This window comes from Fundulus heteroclitus, chromosome 8 (assembly GCF_011125445.2).
Source record: "Fundulus heteroclitus isolate FHET01 chromosome 8, MU-UCD_Fhet_4.1, whole genome shotgun sequence".
In the NCBI taxonomy this organism is placed as follows: domain Eukaryota; kingdom Metazoa; phylum Chordata; class Actinopteri; order Cyprinodontiformes; family Fundulidae; genus Fundulus; species Fundulus heteroclitus.
In genome coordinates, this window is record NC_046368.1 from 3,563,695 (window position 1) to 3,579,922 (window position 16,228).

General features: G+C 46.7%; 2 protein-coding genes across 2 annotated transcripts; one reads left to right on the forward strand and one right to left on the reverse strand.

The window, feature by feature from the left end:
* The first annotated feature begins 765 nt into the window (after positions 1-765).
* Positions 766-6,875, forward strand: skp2 (S-phase kinase-associated protein 2, E3 ubiquitin protein ligase). Its single transcript, XM_021316196.2, has 10 exons — positions 766-922; positions 1,431-1,636; positions 1,707-1,818; positions 2,070-2,213; positions 3,036-3,182; positions 3,274-3,372; positions 3,449-3,576; positions 3,658-3,709; positions 4,735-4,842; positions 6,281-6,875. The coding sequence occupies exons 1-10, from the start codon at positions 909-911 to the stop codon at positions 6,498-6,500; spliced, it is 1,230 nt and encodes a 409-aa protein (XP_021171871.2). The 5' UTR covers positions 766-908; the 3' UTR covers positions 6,501-6,875.
* Positions 6,876-10,595: 3,720 nt separating this feature from the next.
* Positions 10,596-15,224, reverse strand: setb (SET nuclear proto-oncogene b). Its single transcript, XM_012862065.3, has 8 exons — positions 14,997-15,224; positions 14,146-14,203; positions 13,932-14,074; positions 13,751-13,854; positions 13,552-13,665; positions 12,419-12,589; positions 12,185-12,310; positions 10,596-11,371 (listed from the first exon to the last, which is right to left on the reverse strand). The coding sequence occupies exons 1-8, from the start codon at positions 15,064-15,066 to the stop codon at positions 11,351-11,353; spliced, it is 807 nt and encodes a 268-aa protein (XP_012717519.1). The 5' UTR covers positions 15,067-15,224; the 3' UTR covers positions 10,596-11,350.
* Between the last annotated feature and the right edge of the window lie 1,004 nt (positions 15,225-16,228).

The window sequence follows — 16,228 nt, forward strand, 5'->3', positions numbered from 1 at the left end:
ACCCAGAAGGGATGCCTGAGCCCAGAAAGAGGTTTCCACCAGCAGAACCAACACCAAGCACCACATCAGAACCTCCGGATGATTTAAACCTGAAAGCAGCAGAAACACGCGCTGATTGATATCTGTAAAATTACAGCTTATGAAGTTATTTCATGACCATGAAGGTTCTGCTGGGAATATTTGCCTGAGCGGCACCGAGGCTGCTTAAAGATGAAGGAGAAGCGGTTCTGGCTCCAATGATCCTGCTAACTGCGCTGAAACTGGCTCCCTGCTGGTTTCTCCTGCAAATCATCTACAGCCTACGCTTTAGTCTGTAATTATGCAAACACAGAACATCGCTACCAGGTTTTTATTTGATGTTTGCAGATTTTGTTTTAGATTTTGCAGAATGAAATGATCTGCAACAAAAACAGAAAAACCTTTTTTCACTTTTCGACTGTAGGTGAACAGAGCAGCTTACAGCGACATCTACTGACTGCTGAGCCAAACTGCAGCTTCTGAAACCAACAAGAGCTGAAAATGTGCAAAATGACTGAATAAAGTTACAGAAATGAGGGAGGAGGTGGAGATTCGTGTGATTTTAGGATAAATAGAGGAATGGAAGCTGAGTTTACGATGAAATTCACTGCTTCTCCATCTGGAGCCTAACAGAAAACTGATAAATAAAGCTGGATCAGAGGAGGAACATGGTGGCGTCATTCTGTCATTCGTCCTCTTGGACGGTAGGGGGCGGTAACCACCGTCGGCGCGGCCTCGTGGGACTGTGACGTCACGAGAAGAAGCGCGTGTCCGGTGGCGGCAGCTTTAAAGAGTCCGAGTTTGGAGCGCGGAGAGAAACTTTAGAGGGAAATTTGGGATTAAACTGCAGGAGAACCGAGAAGAACCGGGAAGAACCGGGAAGAACCGGGATGTCTGAGGCCAGGTGGGAAGATTTCACCTTTCTGACGTTTTTCTGCCGGTTTGATCTGGACGGAACCGCGCAGACTGAGTCTGGTTACATAAAACAGATCAAATCAGCGAGTTAATCTAGAAGATCTGCTTTGTGATGATGTAGATCATCATTATTATTATTATTATTATTATTTATTATTATGGATCAGGGTGGTCCTGTAAGACGTTTAGCGCGTTTATTTTCATTAAAGCTAAACGCGCCTCGGCGGATCATGGCGCCTCCTGGTTTTTATTCCAGGCCAGATTAGAACAGATTAAACCTCAGAACCGCGCCAGCCTGGAGCCCAGATCTCTGGTTCCTCTCTGCTGGGCTGCTGGTGCATTTGCGCGGTTTCCTCTCTGCCCTGAGCATCATGGCGGCCAGCTGCAGCCTGATGCAGGAGCTGCAGGCTCTCTGCGGGCTCTCTGCGGGCTCTGGAGGAACTCTGGATTATCTGGATTATCTGTGGATCTGATCTGAGCTGCTTCCTCCCATCCAGCGGTCCCCTGCAGGAGCTGCCCTGCCCCAACCTGCTGCACCCCCCCAGGAGCAAGAGGAAGAGCTGCCTGGGCTCGGAGGCCACCCCCACAGAGCTGCTCCTGCAGCGCTCGCCCAGACCCAAGCATCCCCGGCTGGTCTCCAGGGCCAAGGAGAACGTCTTTGTTCTGGCCCGGAGGTCCAGGAGGAGGAGGAGATCTGCGTCAGGTGCCTGGTTCTGCTCTGGTTCTGTCCAGGTTCCCTGCAGATGTTCTGAAGCCGTGTCTCCTCTCTGCAGGCGTCTCCTGGGACCACCTTCCAGACGAGCTGCTCCTCAGGATCTACTTCTGCCTCCCTCTGCAGGACCTCCTCCGGGTCTCTGCCGTGTGCAAGCGCTGGCAGCGCCTGGCGTAAGTCTGAGAACCGGACCGGACCGCGGCGGCAGGTTCTGACCCACCGTCTCATGGAGCTGCCTCCTGCAGGACGCCCAGATGTTTGAACCAGGGTGCAGACATGAGACGGATCAGAACCGCCTGCTGCGTCCAGCTTGTCCTGTTAAACGCAGCGACGCTCATTCCTCGTTACGCCGTTATTTAAGCGGATAAAACCCGTTAGGGTTCCGGGTCGTGTTCTGCAGTAACCCGTCCTGTGTTCCCTTCAGGCTGGACGAGTCTCTGTGGCACAGCGTGGACCTGGAAGGCCTGACCCACACGGGCCCGGCTCTGCAGTATGTTCTGAAGACCCGGGTCCAGCGGCTCCGCTGCCCTCGGGCTTTTGTCGAGAAGCTGGAGCTGCCAGAACCTCGGTGAGTCCAAACGTTCACGGTTCTGTGTCTGGAACTGACATAGAACCATGTGTTAGTCATTTAGCTCTGACTGGGGTTCTGTTCTCGGTTCTGATGGGTTAAATGAACCCAACAAGGAGAAATTATTCATGGTATTGAAGATTTTTCACTGATAAAAATCTGAAAAGTGTGGCGTGCATTTATAATCAGAACTCTGTAGAACCGCGGTTCCTCAGCGAGAGCTTTGGGTTCTCTGCCGGGTTCCACCGAGATGTTTCTCTCCTTCGCAGAACATCTCCAGATCAGATGGAGAACGTCAGATTCTCAGCCGGGTTTAGTTCTGGACTTTGACTAGGCCGTTCTGACCTGGATGTTCAGGGAGGTTCTGCTGGAAGCTGAACCTCTGCCTCGGGTCTCCTGAGCCTCCAACAGGTTCTCTTCCTGGATGGTTCTGGATGGTTCTCCATCTTCCATCAGCTGACCTGGTTCCCCCAGCATGATGCTGCCACCACCGTGTTCCACGTTCAATCTTTCCTCCACAGCTGTTGCCTAAATGTTCTGGTTCTTCTCTAAAGAACCAGAACATCTGCAGTCGGACTCATTAAAGCCACACAGCTGGACTCTGATATAAAATCCACCAGAACCAACCAGAACCAACGGGCTTCAGGAACCTCCTGATCAGGAACCAGAGTAAAACAGATGCCTGCCACACTTTTCAGATTGCTCAGTCGAAACGTTTTCATGAAATCCTGATGAAACCCCTGAAGTTGAGTGAAATGTTTTTAAGGGTGTGAATACTTTTTATGAGGGGTTGTACCTGAAGGTTCTGTGTTGTGGTTCCAGTTCTGGTTCCGGCGCGCTGAGGCTGGTGGAACTGGACCTTTCCAGCTCCATCATCTCCACGTCGGCTCTGCAGAGCATCGTCTGCGGCTGCAGCCAGCTGCGCTACCTGAGCCTGGAGGCTCTGCAGCTCTCCGACACCATCGTCAGGTAAGCAGCTCGGTACTGTTTGGGTCGTCGATACCGTTGGGTCGTCGGCACCAGCGCGGTAGAACCTGATGGTTCTGTCTTTGTTCTCCAGCTGCCTGGCGAAGAACCGCGACCTGCTGCAGCTCAACCTGAGTGGCTGCTCCGGGTTCTCCGCCGCCGCTCTGGCCGAGCTGCTGGGATCCTGCTGCAGGTCCGTCCGCGGCTCCGTCCGACCCGTCGGAACCGGCCGGTTCTGGTCCTGAGACTCAGCCTGTGTGTCGTTTCAGTTTGGAGCAGCTGAACATGTCGTGGTGCAGCTTCAGCAGGAACCACGTGCAGAGCGTGGTGCAGAACCTGAGCCCCGGCGTCACGGCGCTGAACCTGAGCGGCTACCGGGACAGCCTGCTTCTGGACGGTGAGGGCCCGGTTCTGTTAACTGGCTGCTGTCGCACACGGATCCAAAGTTCTTCCAGGTGACCCGTTTGTTGTGTTGCAGATGTGAAGGTTCTGGTGGAGAGATGTCCAAACATTGAAACTTTAGATCTGAGGTAAGAGCCGCTTCACGCCTTCAGAGCCTCAAACCAGAAATCAGAGAAAGCTCTGATCTGATGACATTATAAAGGCAGACGCTTCAGTGTGGCGGCCATCTTGGATGGGTCTCTCACACCCTCAGTGCCTTTATTTGTACTGGGGAAGCTAAACTAAAATAAGTCAGAACTGAATTTTTACCTGATTTTCACAGTTTGGTTTGATACAAACAGCAGAGATGTGGTTATGATGCAGGACGCTGTCACATAAAAAACATGTTTTAATGCTGAAATACGTTGTTTAAACAATTATTTCAGAAATGCATGCTCTTTAACAGACATGACATTAACGTATAAATGTGATTTCATGCTGAAATATTTTGTTTTATGCCATTTAACAAAGACATGGTATTACAAATTAATACCTGTATAAGTTAATATATTTTAATAAAGAAACACGTTGGATTGTTCATTAATTTTACTCTCACATGCACAATCCTGAGCCTTCTCTACACACCAACAATAATTTCTACATATTTCTGCTGCTGTGCACGAAAAAGCATGGAAAATGTTCTTTAACATTTCCAGATCATTCCAGCATCTTAAACCCTGCCTGCTACTACGGCTGCAGCTTCAGACCCCCGAATAACAAGAGTTATGCACAGCTTCATGTCTTGGTACTCTGTAACTCCATTGTTCTTAATTAGGCAACGAGATGCACCATGTGATCCACTTTCAGTAATTATCACCGGTTATTGTGACCGTAAGCTGCAGAAAATACGGTAAAGTTGCTCCCTCTGTGTTTAATTCCATTGGCTGCTATGGCAGCCTTGATTAGGAGACCCACCCAAGATGGCGGCGCTGCAGGATGCGCTCCAGCATGTAATGAGGCGTCTACTTGGATAATGTCTATGGTTCATGATGCAGCAGGTCTGATGCCAGGTCAAAGTTGCTGCAGGTTGTTTCCTGCTGCTGCCCCTGGTGTCCACCGCTGGTACTGCTGCAGGGAGGAGGGTTGTAGGTTAAATTCCCTGCTCTGCCCACAGCGACTGCACCCTGCTGATGGCCGACTGCTTCCCGGTCCTGAAGCAGCTGAAGAAGCTCCATCACCTGTCGCTGAGCCGCTGCTACCACATCCACCTGGCGGCGCTGTCGTAAGTCCAACCCGGCTTCCTCTGAGCAGAACCGCTGCTGAACTGCTTTTAAATCATCAATTAACAGCCGGGAATCGTTTAGTTTTAATTAAACACGAGTTTTATTGAGAAATGTGGATAGAAAAGAGGTTCCCCTCCCAGCATGAGAACCGTTATGGTTCTGATAACAGCAGCGTGATGGTAAACCTCATGTCTTCAGATAAATATTAGTTTAATGAACGCATTCATGACAAAGTAGGAAAACTGGAAAAAGTAACTAAAGTTTATAATATTTTACAGGAAGTCAACAAATCTAATGTTACAGAATAATACAATCCCATATGGGGCCCATCAGGTCCGATTGTTCTGTTCTTCTTAATCACCTAATTTACCTAAATGCCAATATTAAAACACATTAATATGTTTATGTTGCATAAAGTTATGGTGAGTTCTGACTGGCAGGTTGGCCCAAAGTTTCACATCAGTTCTTAGTTAGAACGGCCTAGTCAAAGTCCAGAGGTAAATCCTACTGAATCTGCAGCAGAACTATCCGTCCAAAGATGTTCAGTAGGGTTGAACAATTAATCGTATTTTCAATATAATCGCGATTTAAAAAAAACGCAATTTCCAAATCGCAGAGTCAGCAATTATTGGCTCTGTAACAATTAGTGAATTAGACGCGTCCATTAGGTGTTGGTAAAATGTTTAAAGTGGGTTTGCCTCCACATGGAAGGGAAGACAGTTGCAGCAGTGAGATAATCTAATTTAATTACTTGTTTTAGAGTTTATATAATCATACATAGCATTAAGTACAGGTCAATCAGTTTAATACATAGACTTGCTTGTTGGTTGCACTTTATGTTCAACAAGGATTGATGTCCAAATCAACTAAAAGCTGTTCTCTTGAATAATATTCTGATTAATAGAAACATTAAAAATTCTTTTTAAAATAGTCCTTGTTTAAAAACATCTTTATTTAGACGACATTTTTGTTGCTTGTTGTTAATGCAGAGAAAAGTCAAAATTGCAATTTTGGTTGAAACATATTGTAGGCAGAACGTAATCATTTCTGCTCTGAGTTTAGATGCTGTGGGTCTTTAGCAACTAATCTGCACAGCGAGGAAACAAAATGATTTGTTGTTTGTATATATTTAAAGACATGTTAAATTAAACTGGAAAAATAAATCGCATTAAATCGCAATATTAAGAAAAGAAACCGCAATTAGATTATTTTCCAAAATCGTTCAGCCCTGATGTTCAGTAGAACTTGTGGACGGGTCAGAACCTCGCTGCAGCTGCTGCCAGATGTTGAACTGGATCATTTCAGGTTCATTCTCCACAGAAACGGGTCTGACACCAGAATGTTCTGCTCCGACGTCTCGTCTTTTCTGTTCTGGTTCTGGCTGGGTTCTGTTGTGGTTCTGTTGTGGTTCTGTAAGCGGTTCCCCCGTGTCTGCAGGGACCTGGGCCAGACGCTGCCGTCCCTGGCCTACCTGGACGTGTTCGGGTTCGTGCAGGACAGCCAGCTGGCGGCGCTGAAGAAGGACATGCCTCGGGTCGGCATCAACGCCCGGCCCTTCTCCAGCGTGGCCCGGCCCACTCCGGCCAGCCGGGTCACCGCGTCTCATCCGGACCAGAACATGTGGAGCAGGAGGTGCAGACTGAGGGTCCGGCTCTAACTGGACCGGGGGGGGGTTTGTGGTTCTGTGGCGGAGTTCTACGCGTGGATGGAGCCACGGTTCTGTGATGGTTCTGACTGGTACCAGAGGCCAGATGATGGACTCGGCCTCTGGTGCTGAACACGCTGAGCTTTTAGAGGAAGATGTTTTTAAAGCCGGCCGACGTTGGACTCTGTTGGTTCTGATGATGTTTAGAGAAGTTCTGCTGTAATAATGAGAGAACTGTTCCGGTTCCTTCCGGCTGAAAAGTGATCCGAATCATTTTAAATCTCAGACCAGGAGAATAAACATGGTTCCGTTGGGTCCGGTTCAGTTTTTACTTGAAAGTGTTTAACTTGCTGAGTGTGAAGTATTAAACCCAGAAAGCTTTTTGGACCTGAACGTGTCTGTCGTCATTCCAGTAAATTATTATAACGAGTTTACCGTTAATTTAATCAAATTAGCCTTTCTGGCTCCATATAAAGTATTTCAGAAATCCTGAATCATCATTTAGTCAAAACCTGAAAAGTTTAAAGCGTCTTTAACACCAGAATTAACGCTGCAGCTCTTATTCCACAGATATCTAAAAATGTCATTTTAACCAGCCATAATTAAGTTTAAGATGTTTAGATTATAATTCTGTACATGTGACGAATCAGGTGACGTCATGTGAAATATCTCAAAATGAATTTTGATTTTCCAAAATGTGAGTGAAGATATCTGGAGTTCTTCTTACTAGTCAGAATATAAATGCAGATGTCTTAAAGTACAATTCAGGACAGTCAAAATGTAGTTTTTACTAGTTAAAAGGTTTTTAATATCTTAAATGTATTTACAGATAGAAGCTGATTTTATGTTAAACCAGCCTGCCATAGGCTAGATTTTTAAGAAAATGGTTTGACTGGACAAAAATATAATTCTAGGTATAACAAAGTTTATGTCTAGTTATTATTTGCTTTCAAGATATCTGCAATTCAGTTTGCACTAGTCGAATCTTACATTCAGACATCTTAAAATACATTCAAGATATCTTAAAAAGGTCATTTGAGATCCTTAACTGGAATTATGACTTAGCAGAATAAAAACCGAGATATCTCAAATTGACCTTTATGACTGGTCATAATTAAATGAACCTTTCAGATATTAAGTGATGTATTAAAGATATCTTACATTGGAGCCTCCATACAAACTGTTACATCACATCATTTAGACTAGACCAGGGGTTAAAGCAAAAATATTCAGTTTGACTGAAATATTTTTCTACTCAGACCATATATTCACAAGACCGTGGAAATAAAGCCACATTAGTTCCCTCGCTTGCTTATTGTGCAAAGTCAACTTTAACCAAATCTGGCAGTTTTACAATATGCAATGACCATTCCTGTCTCTGTACCACCTTCCAGCTTCAGAGCCTTGGTGTCATCCTGGACAGCCTCTCCATAATCTCCTTTACTTTCCACATCATCACCTGGTTAACTTTAATATTTGCAGCATCAAGTTCTTCCTTCACACTTTAGCCAAACTGGTCCACAGTCCACTTCACAGTTTCAGCTCCCTTCCCTCCATAAACTACAACTAGTACAAAAGACAGCAGCTTCATCACTACATCATCTTCTTCACACCTGAACATTAACTCCACTGTTATATTCAGTATAAATTAATCCTATGATCATACAAGGTCAACCACAACCTGGACAATGCAGGACATAAACACTACGATGTCATACATTTTAGTTTAACACAGATCGCTCATTACAATAATCACTCTCTGCTTTGCCAGTTATTGCTCAACAATTAATGATCACAACTCATGAGTTTATAAAAAGGCATTATTTAGCTTTTTTGAAGTTTAATAAAACTGTTAAATCCTAGCCCCCCCCCCACACATTTTAATTAGCAAAATGTTAATGTATTTCGCAAAGTTAAATATTGTTGAAGGTAATCTTGGCTGCAGTACCGTCTGTCTGGTGTTTTAGGGTCGGAGTAAAATAACTTCATAAAAGCTCTCTGAGAATCACCTCTGGCCTCACCCAGTTAGAACCCGCTCTCCATGTTGTAGCTGCAGTTTATTTTTTTAATGTAGTTTCCTTAATTATCAAAATCTAAATCTTTGTCATTTTATTAAGAGTGTCCCGGACAGTGTTGTATATTGACTGATAGCCGCTCTGACTGGGCTGGAAACCAGTGAATAAACACTGACAGGTGACATGGCCACAGGTGGAAATAATTCATTAATTAACTGCAGGAGCAACAGACATACTTACAGAGGGAAGTTGTTGTCAGATGATCCGCTACACTTCCTGACCTGCTGGTTTGCATAAATCCAAAGAAAACCTTTGATCACCAGTACTGTCATTCATGCATCTGTGGCCAGTTTGAGATGTTCTTCCAAAAGTTAGAATGATAGAGCACCGATAAAACTCAGATTGGCAGATGTCCCTACTCTCTTTCTGATTGGCTAATGTCCTAGCTCTGCCAGGTTTCATTGGTTGAGAGCAGCTTCTGTTTAAAACCTTGAATAAAAAGTGTAGATGGAACAATTTGCGCTAATTTTTCAAATGAATGAAATCCTTCGCAGCGACAGAGAACTTTAACCCCTGGACTAGTCAGAATGTAGAGATATGTGAAATTGGTATTTTACCTGGTCAAATAAAATAAATACAGATATCTTAACTATTTTCTCTAGTCAAAAATCAATTTAAGATATCTGGAACGTAAGTGAGACGAAGCCTATTTTATGTTAAATTGGCCTGCCATAGCTGGAGCTGCTGCAGCCTCTCTGCGTCACAGACTGACAGGTGCACTGTGGGAAATGTAGTTTGTCAAAAGAAACGGCCAATCAGTGCGCTGGACTATCATTTAAAATGTCTGCGGGGAACAAGCAGGTGAGCAGCGCCTGTCTCTGATAGGCTGAGCCGCTCCTTCACCTGCAGCTCAGACTCACCTGGGGTCACACGCAGGTAAACTCGCGGGATCCAACGGGATAAATGTTTTACCTGGTGCTCCGAGAATGTTTGCCTGATATAAATATGATGATCCCGTCTGCTTAAAGTGGATTATTATAAACATTAATACTTAATGCACCAAGTAAAACCTATGATCATTTTCAGATGTCCTATAAAAATAATTATTTGCTCTGATTGTCACAAATCACCACCTTCCTGACATGAGATGGCTGCTTTATTCTAGGAAAACACATTTTGCTGCTGGATGGACCTCAGAACGGGTCAGAAACAGATTCTAAATGTAATAAAATGTAAATGAAGTTATGCTAAAAACTATTATAAACTCTGGCAGATCTAGATTTAAAGATATTTTCATTAAATTAAGAAGTAAGGGAGGCAGCCTACAGAATAGAACCATGCGTAAAGATACATAATTAGGACTGAACAATAGAGCAAAAAGAATATTAATAGATAATTGTCAGCAAATTTAAACATTTAAGTGCAGCCCTGGAGATTTTATGCTGTTTTAGATGCAGACACACAATCAAACTCAAACCTTTATTCAACAAACTTTTTACTACAAGTTTTTAAAAAAGAAATAAGAACATGTAGTCTCTGAGCTTTCTGAAGGGGGCGGAGCTTGGTTCCTGGGTCTGATTGTGATTGGCTGGGAGGATGTAATGATGTAATAATAACCTACATGATAGAATGCATAAAGGAAAACTTTTATTCTAATTAACTTTTTATTAACAGATGGATGTTATTGGATCATCGTCCAGCCGTACTGACAGACAGAAGCTGCTTTCTGAACGCGACACAAAGCCCAAAAGAATTTAGGGGAAGTTCTGCCTTTCCTGAGGAGGTCCGACCCGACCCAGATGGTTCCGGGTCCAGTTTCCTCATGTCTCACTTTAGATTACCCAGAATACTTTTCTACAGCGGCTTCAGATCCACTCGGCTCTGGTGCTTGATCTGGTTAAAAGCCAACAGAACCAGAACCAGAGATGAAGTATTTTTTAAAGAGTCATCACTTCGACGTGTTTCTACACGTCCAGTTATTCTCTACTAGAACCAGAGTGTGTGGAACCGAAGGTGGTACCGGACCAGGACCAGAACCACGCTAAGCCGACCCACCTCAGCAGAACCCTGGAATAAAGCAGCACAGGCCCGGTTTGGTTCAGCCATATTGGTTTATTATAAAAGTCACTTCCAGTGAGGCGGGACATATTTAACAACAGGACATCTGTGAACGGGCCGGAGTCCAACGGTTCCGTCAGAACCCGGTCCGTCCAGAACAGCTGATGCAACTACACGTCTGGTGGTTTTGGACCAACAGATTCAGCGCCGGATCTGCACTTTTGGTCACCAGAACTTCTAATCGTCAATTTCTTTCAGGATCCAATCCGATCTTTCCTGAAGCCGAGTCCAGAACTTCTTCCTCTGCGGGTTTGGGTTCTCGTTTAAAACAGACAAAAAGTTCTGTGTTTGAGGGGAAAGCGGGTTTGTGAGCGGACACATTTACAGAGACTGAGAGGAACGCGCTGGTGCTGCTTGGTCTGCCCCCCCCGGTACATTAATATATATAGAAAAGTGGTTAAAGATGCTAGATGACACGTTCTCACGGCACCACGGCTGATTTTAGAACACAACAGAACCGTCTCCACTGCTAACGACGCGTCTTAATCTACAGGAAATGGCGTGCAGAATGCTACAAACTTTATCTGGCGTGTCTGAAGACGGAGGAACGATGGCGGGGAGTCCGGCGCCGGCCGGCCGGACCCGGTCCCACCGAGCCGGGCCGGACGGGTCGACGACACAGGAGGAAAATATTAGAAACAAAAATAAGTTTTTTACAAAACCCCCTCCCTCCTAAACAAACTGGACCCCCCAGACGCCGTCAGCGGGGGGGCGGCGCCGGCCGGAGCCTCAGTCGTCTTCCCCGTCGTCCTGGAAACACAAAGAGAGACGGGTCGGTCCGGGTCTGCTCCAGAACTTTGATTTTCAACAGACAGCAGATAAAGTCCAGTGGAACAAATACGGATCAGAACCACAGGCTGACCGCTGAGGATGGAGTAAAGGAACCGGGCCAGAACCACATCGAGTTTAAACCGGTTCCACAGTCCCACCCTGACGGCGGTGAGCCGCCCCGGTCCAGAGACCGGCGCCACCAGAACCGCTGAGCAACAGAACCGCTGAGCAACGGAACCGCTGACCAACGGAACCGCTGAACGCTTAAAGGAACATTAACATCTGGTGCAGGTTCCTCGGTTCTGATGTCAGGCTGATGGACCTGCAGAACCGTTCCACAGAGGAAGAACCATGACGACCAGTTCTTCAGACAGAACATCTGGAGAACAGCTAAACTAGTTCTAGCGCTGGTTCTATTCCACGGGTTCTACATAAAGGCGGTTCTGGGAAACCGTTCTAATCAGCTGATAAAGTCCAGCCAGACGGATCCAATAACCCGCGGCAGCGTCTGGTGGAACCGCGGTTCTGACGTGTAGATGGAACCAGAACCAAATCAGAACGTTCTGGGTTAAACATGTTCTGATCAGATGTTCTCCAGATGTTGGGCCAACAGTAGCAGGCTCGTTGAGGTCATACAGGTCACTGGTTCTGCTGGACATAGAACCAGTGACCCGGTTCAACCAGCCGGGCTTTCTTAGAACCTTTGCTTAAGCAGTCGGTGTAAAAACAGAACCCGGCTGCTTTGGTTCTGACCCGGTTCTGTAGGAGTTCACGGTACATTTCAGTTCTCACCTCTCCATCTTCCCCTTCTCCATCTTCATCTTCACCCTCATCTTCCTCCCCCTCATCGATGTCCTCCAGGCCTTCCTCGTCCTCCTCTTCGTCATCCTCACCTTCCTCATCCTCCATGTCAGGGACCTGCAGCATCAGAGACAGACAGTTAGACCCGGCCAGGTTCTGACCCAGACGGACTCTGTGCCTGTGGAGGTTCTGCAGGTTCTGCGGGCCGAGGCCCGGTTCTCCTACCAGGTAGTACTGCAGCGGGTTGGGCCAGATGTCGTCTTTGATCACCTCTCCCAGCTCGTCGGCGCCGGCGTCTGAGTGGTCGGAGAACCAGGTGAAGAAGCTCTCGGGTTCCTCGTGCTGACGCTTCTTGCCGGCTTTGTTCGGCGTCTGGCCGCTGCGTTTGGTCAGATCCTGCAGAACCGAGAACACGGACTGGTGAGCGATCAGGTTCTACCGCCGTCTCCTGAGGAACGCAGCAGGGACACGTGTCCAGGGTCCGCTCTAACAGAGACGTCCTCAGAGGCTGAACCTTCAGACCTCTGACCTCTGACCCCGCCCAGGTCCCAGAACACGGAGAACAAAGACGACAACGAGACACAAACACCTGGTGAGAACGTTCTGCTGGATGGAAGCTTGGATTTAACCAGAAACAACCTTTACTGGCCGTAAGCGTTTAAAACCAGCGTTAGCTGAGCTACGGTTTCCTGTTGCCACGGTGATGTGTGACACTGCTGCACAGGTGAAACCAGGTGACCAGAGCCGTCGTTCCTCCCCGCAAACGTTCCCTCCTTAAACTGTGGTGCTCTAGTAGAACTGAAACTTCCCAGATAATATTACTAACCTTATATTTTATGTAGAATTAGTGTCTCAGTTTATATTAACTTGTAATAAATGCAGTGGTTACTAATGTGTAATTAATGTAATAATGAAATCTGACAGATGCTCATAAATACAGATAAACTGCATCCAAACAGTCTCAGATGTTTACCTTCTGCATAAATGTGTCTTGTGTTATTTGTGCTTCTCGTGCAATGAGGTTTTTTTTGCCAGATGTTTCACTCTTTATTTGTGAAAGCATAAATTGTCAAGCATCTGTCTTTTTTTTTCTCCCCCATGTTGTTTTAATCTTCCTTAAACAGATCAAGGCAGCGCCTTGTGGACATTTTTGTCCTTGGCAGCACGGCCTCAGTGAACCGTCTCCTCCTGAAATGTTTGTGACGTTTATGTTATGCTACTGAAACAGAAGTTTCCCTCTGGGATTATTAAAATATGTCTGATTCTGACAGTTCAGGTGAATGTGATGAATCCATAAACTGTCACATTAACAGACTAATTATGACATTTCTAAACGTTTTAGTAGAAAATCAACGCACCTTCCCAGCTTTCCACTTGATCTCAGTGGATTTGGAGACCGGATCTCCGCCCTCGTTGACGTTAAACTCTTTGGAGAGAACTTTGTTCTCAAAGTAGGGGTTCTCGTCAAAGGACTGTGGGCCCAGAGAGCAGAACATGTGATCAGAGAACAGCTCTGCAGTCAGAACAAGCTGCCGTGGAACCAGGATGGCGGCTTACAAAATCTATTCTGTATCCAGACTTGATGTCCTCGAACTCTGTGACCTCCACCTTGGACAGATAATGCAGAGCTTCTTCATCCTCCTCCCCCAGGAGAGCCGAAACTACAACGACACCAGGGGGGTTACTTTGGTGTGGACATGTGGAACCTTCACATTAAATAAAATAAAAGCTGCCTTACCTTGTGGATGGTTGACGAACGTCGTGACCCAGAAGTTTGGGATTTTGGCTATGAGCTCTGACCTCTTCTGGAAGAACGGCTGGCGTAATTTGTTGTACTTCTGCTCTACTTTTAAAATTTCTTCACTCGCCTGTTCGTTTAATCTGGAAAACAAGCAGAAGGCGTCACAACAGGGACACGCGGGTCCGTACAGGTGCGTCAGACCGGAACTCACCTGTCGATTTCATTCTGTACTTCATCGATGTGTTCGATCGCTTCCTGCTGCTCTTTTTCTGCAAACACAGACAAAGAAAGTTCAGAAAGAGAAATAAAAACCTGCCAGTAAAAGAGTAAACTAAAGAACGCGGGATGCGTGTTTGCGGGTCTCTAACCGCGCAGAGGTTCATCTCTGCGCCCGGACCGCAGCTTCCAGTCTGCCGGTCCTGCTGCGCCGTTCTGGCCGCTTTGTGAACGTGTCCGGGCGGCTGCAGCGGTCCCCGGCTCCCCCCCTGATCCCCCCGGCTCTCTGGAGGAAGGCTGCACCGGGATGCCCTGGCGGCGGTCCGCATGCTCCCTCCCCACACAGCCCCCCCCCCTCCACCCCCCCTCCTTCCTGTTGCCGTTTAAGGCGGCCTGGTTTGAATGAACACGGGCTGAGCTCGCTCTCCGTGTCTGCCGTGAAAACCAGCAGCTCCGCCACGGCCTCCTTCCGCTGCTCCGCTGTTAATAAATGCTTAAATTTGACCGAACTCCGTTAATAAACCCGACCTTACTGTTTAAAACGCGTCCGTGGAGCCAGAAGGGGAACGGACGCCCGCCTGCTTTATTGTAAACTAACGGCTACACGCTAGCAGAGGCTAGCAGATGCTAACAGATGCTAACGCGGCTAGCTAGCTGCCGCTGCATCGCTGGAATAAATCAACATTTACAGCCAGCTGGGGCTGTTTGGTGGAGGCAGACGGATTAACGTCCTATTTGTGTTAGATAGCCGCCCAGCGGCGGCGTGTGAGGCCGTGAGGACGGCAGAAAGACGGCATAATGACGGTAAACAGCTGAAAATGGCGCTGAGAGGATAACCGTTATTACCGGAGGTCTCGTCCGCTCCGTCGTGGTTTGAATTCTCCTTCCTGCTCGCTTTAGCCGCTGAGGCCGACATGGTTCCGCTTCTCCGACGCTGGTTGGACCTGAAGTTTATCCCGGCTGGGTTGAATCACTTCTCCTGAGGACAAAAGTTAGTTCACCTCACAAACAACAGTCTGCCAGCAGCGCCACGATGGGAACAAACCGAACCGCCTCCGTCAACACATTTATGGCTCTCTGCTGCCCCCGGCGGCCCGGAGGCGTCAGGAACGGCCCACACATGAGGATGAGCCCGCACTGCGCGCACAAACGCTCTAACTCCGGCTTCTATCTCTCTCTGCTTAAAGACATTATGTCTAAATACTTAGGAGACATAAAAGTAACAATATGTTCACAGCTGGGTGCATTAGACGTGGTGAAATAATCAGAAACAGCGCTCACAACAAAGGAATCTCACTTTGCTCTCAATTGAGACATTTTAAGAATAAAAAGGGCTGCAAAATATTAAAATTTTTAATATATTTATATAAAGTGTTTTACAAAAGAGGAAGACATGAAGACAGCTGGGTTCCTTAGAGATAAACTTCTGGATCAGAGGTCGCCATCATAGAGCTGTCTGAATACTGCAGTCAGGGAGGAAGGAGGCAGGAAAGGAGCCTCTATGCTTCCTCTCATAGCTCCTTTAGAATAGGAACCTCACAAGGTCCCTTACCGTGATAAGGAGCTATGAGGTATCCCACAATCCTTTGCGTGACATGGCGTATCAGCACAGCTCACAGAAACCAACTAAAACCTCCGTAGAGCAGAGAGCGTCTCTCTGTAAGGCTGTAGGATCTGACTCCATCCTCCATGTTCTCAATGATCAGTTCTACTAAAGATAAACATGGATTAGTTTCTCCAGATCCTGCTGAGACATCAGTCCTTTAATCCTGGAAATGTTCTCCAGGTTCTAGAAGGTCCACTTTGTCTTCAGATGGAGGTTCAGGTGTGAGTCCATCACTACTCCCAGGTTTCAGGCCTGATCAGTGGTTCCTAGCTGAAGCAGCTGAAGCTGTGAGCTAACTCTGGATCTCTCCTCTATTGGTCCAGAAATTATTCCTTCAGTTTAGTTTTTATTCAGTTAAAGAACATTTTGTCTCCTCCTGCATTGATTTCTTCTATTTCCTCAGAGGCTGAACTGGTTCATAGTCACCTGGTGACATGGTGATGTAGAGCTGTGTGTCGTCTGCATAGTGATG

Excerpts from the sequence above, each read along its gene's own strand:
- skp2 (XM_021316196.2), top strand. Across the intron at positions 3,373-3,448 it reads CTGCTGGGATCCTGCTGCAG|TTTGGAGCAGCTGAACATGT; the intron begins GTCCGTCCGCGG and ends GTGTCGTTTCAG. Across the intron at positions 3,577-3,657 it reads GGACAGCCTGCTTCTGGACG|ATGTGAAGGTTCTGGTGGAG; the intron begins GTGAGGGCCCGG and ends GTTGTGTTGCAG.
- setb (XM_012862065.3), bottom strand. The coding sequence starts at position 15,066 with ATGTCGGCCTCAGCGGCTAAAGCGAGCAGGAAGGAGAATTCAAACCAC. Across the intron at positions 13,855-13,931 it reads GTTCGTCAACCATCCACAAG|TTTCGGCTCTCCTGGGGGAG; the intron begins GTAAGGCAGCTT and ends GTGTCGTTGTAG. Across the intron at positions 13,666-13,750 it reads CTGGATACAGAATAGATTTT|TCCTTTGACGAGAACCCCTA; the intron begins GTAAGCCGCCAT and ends CTGGGCCCACAG.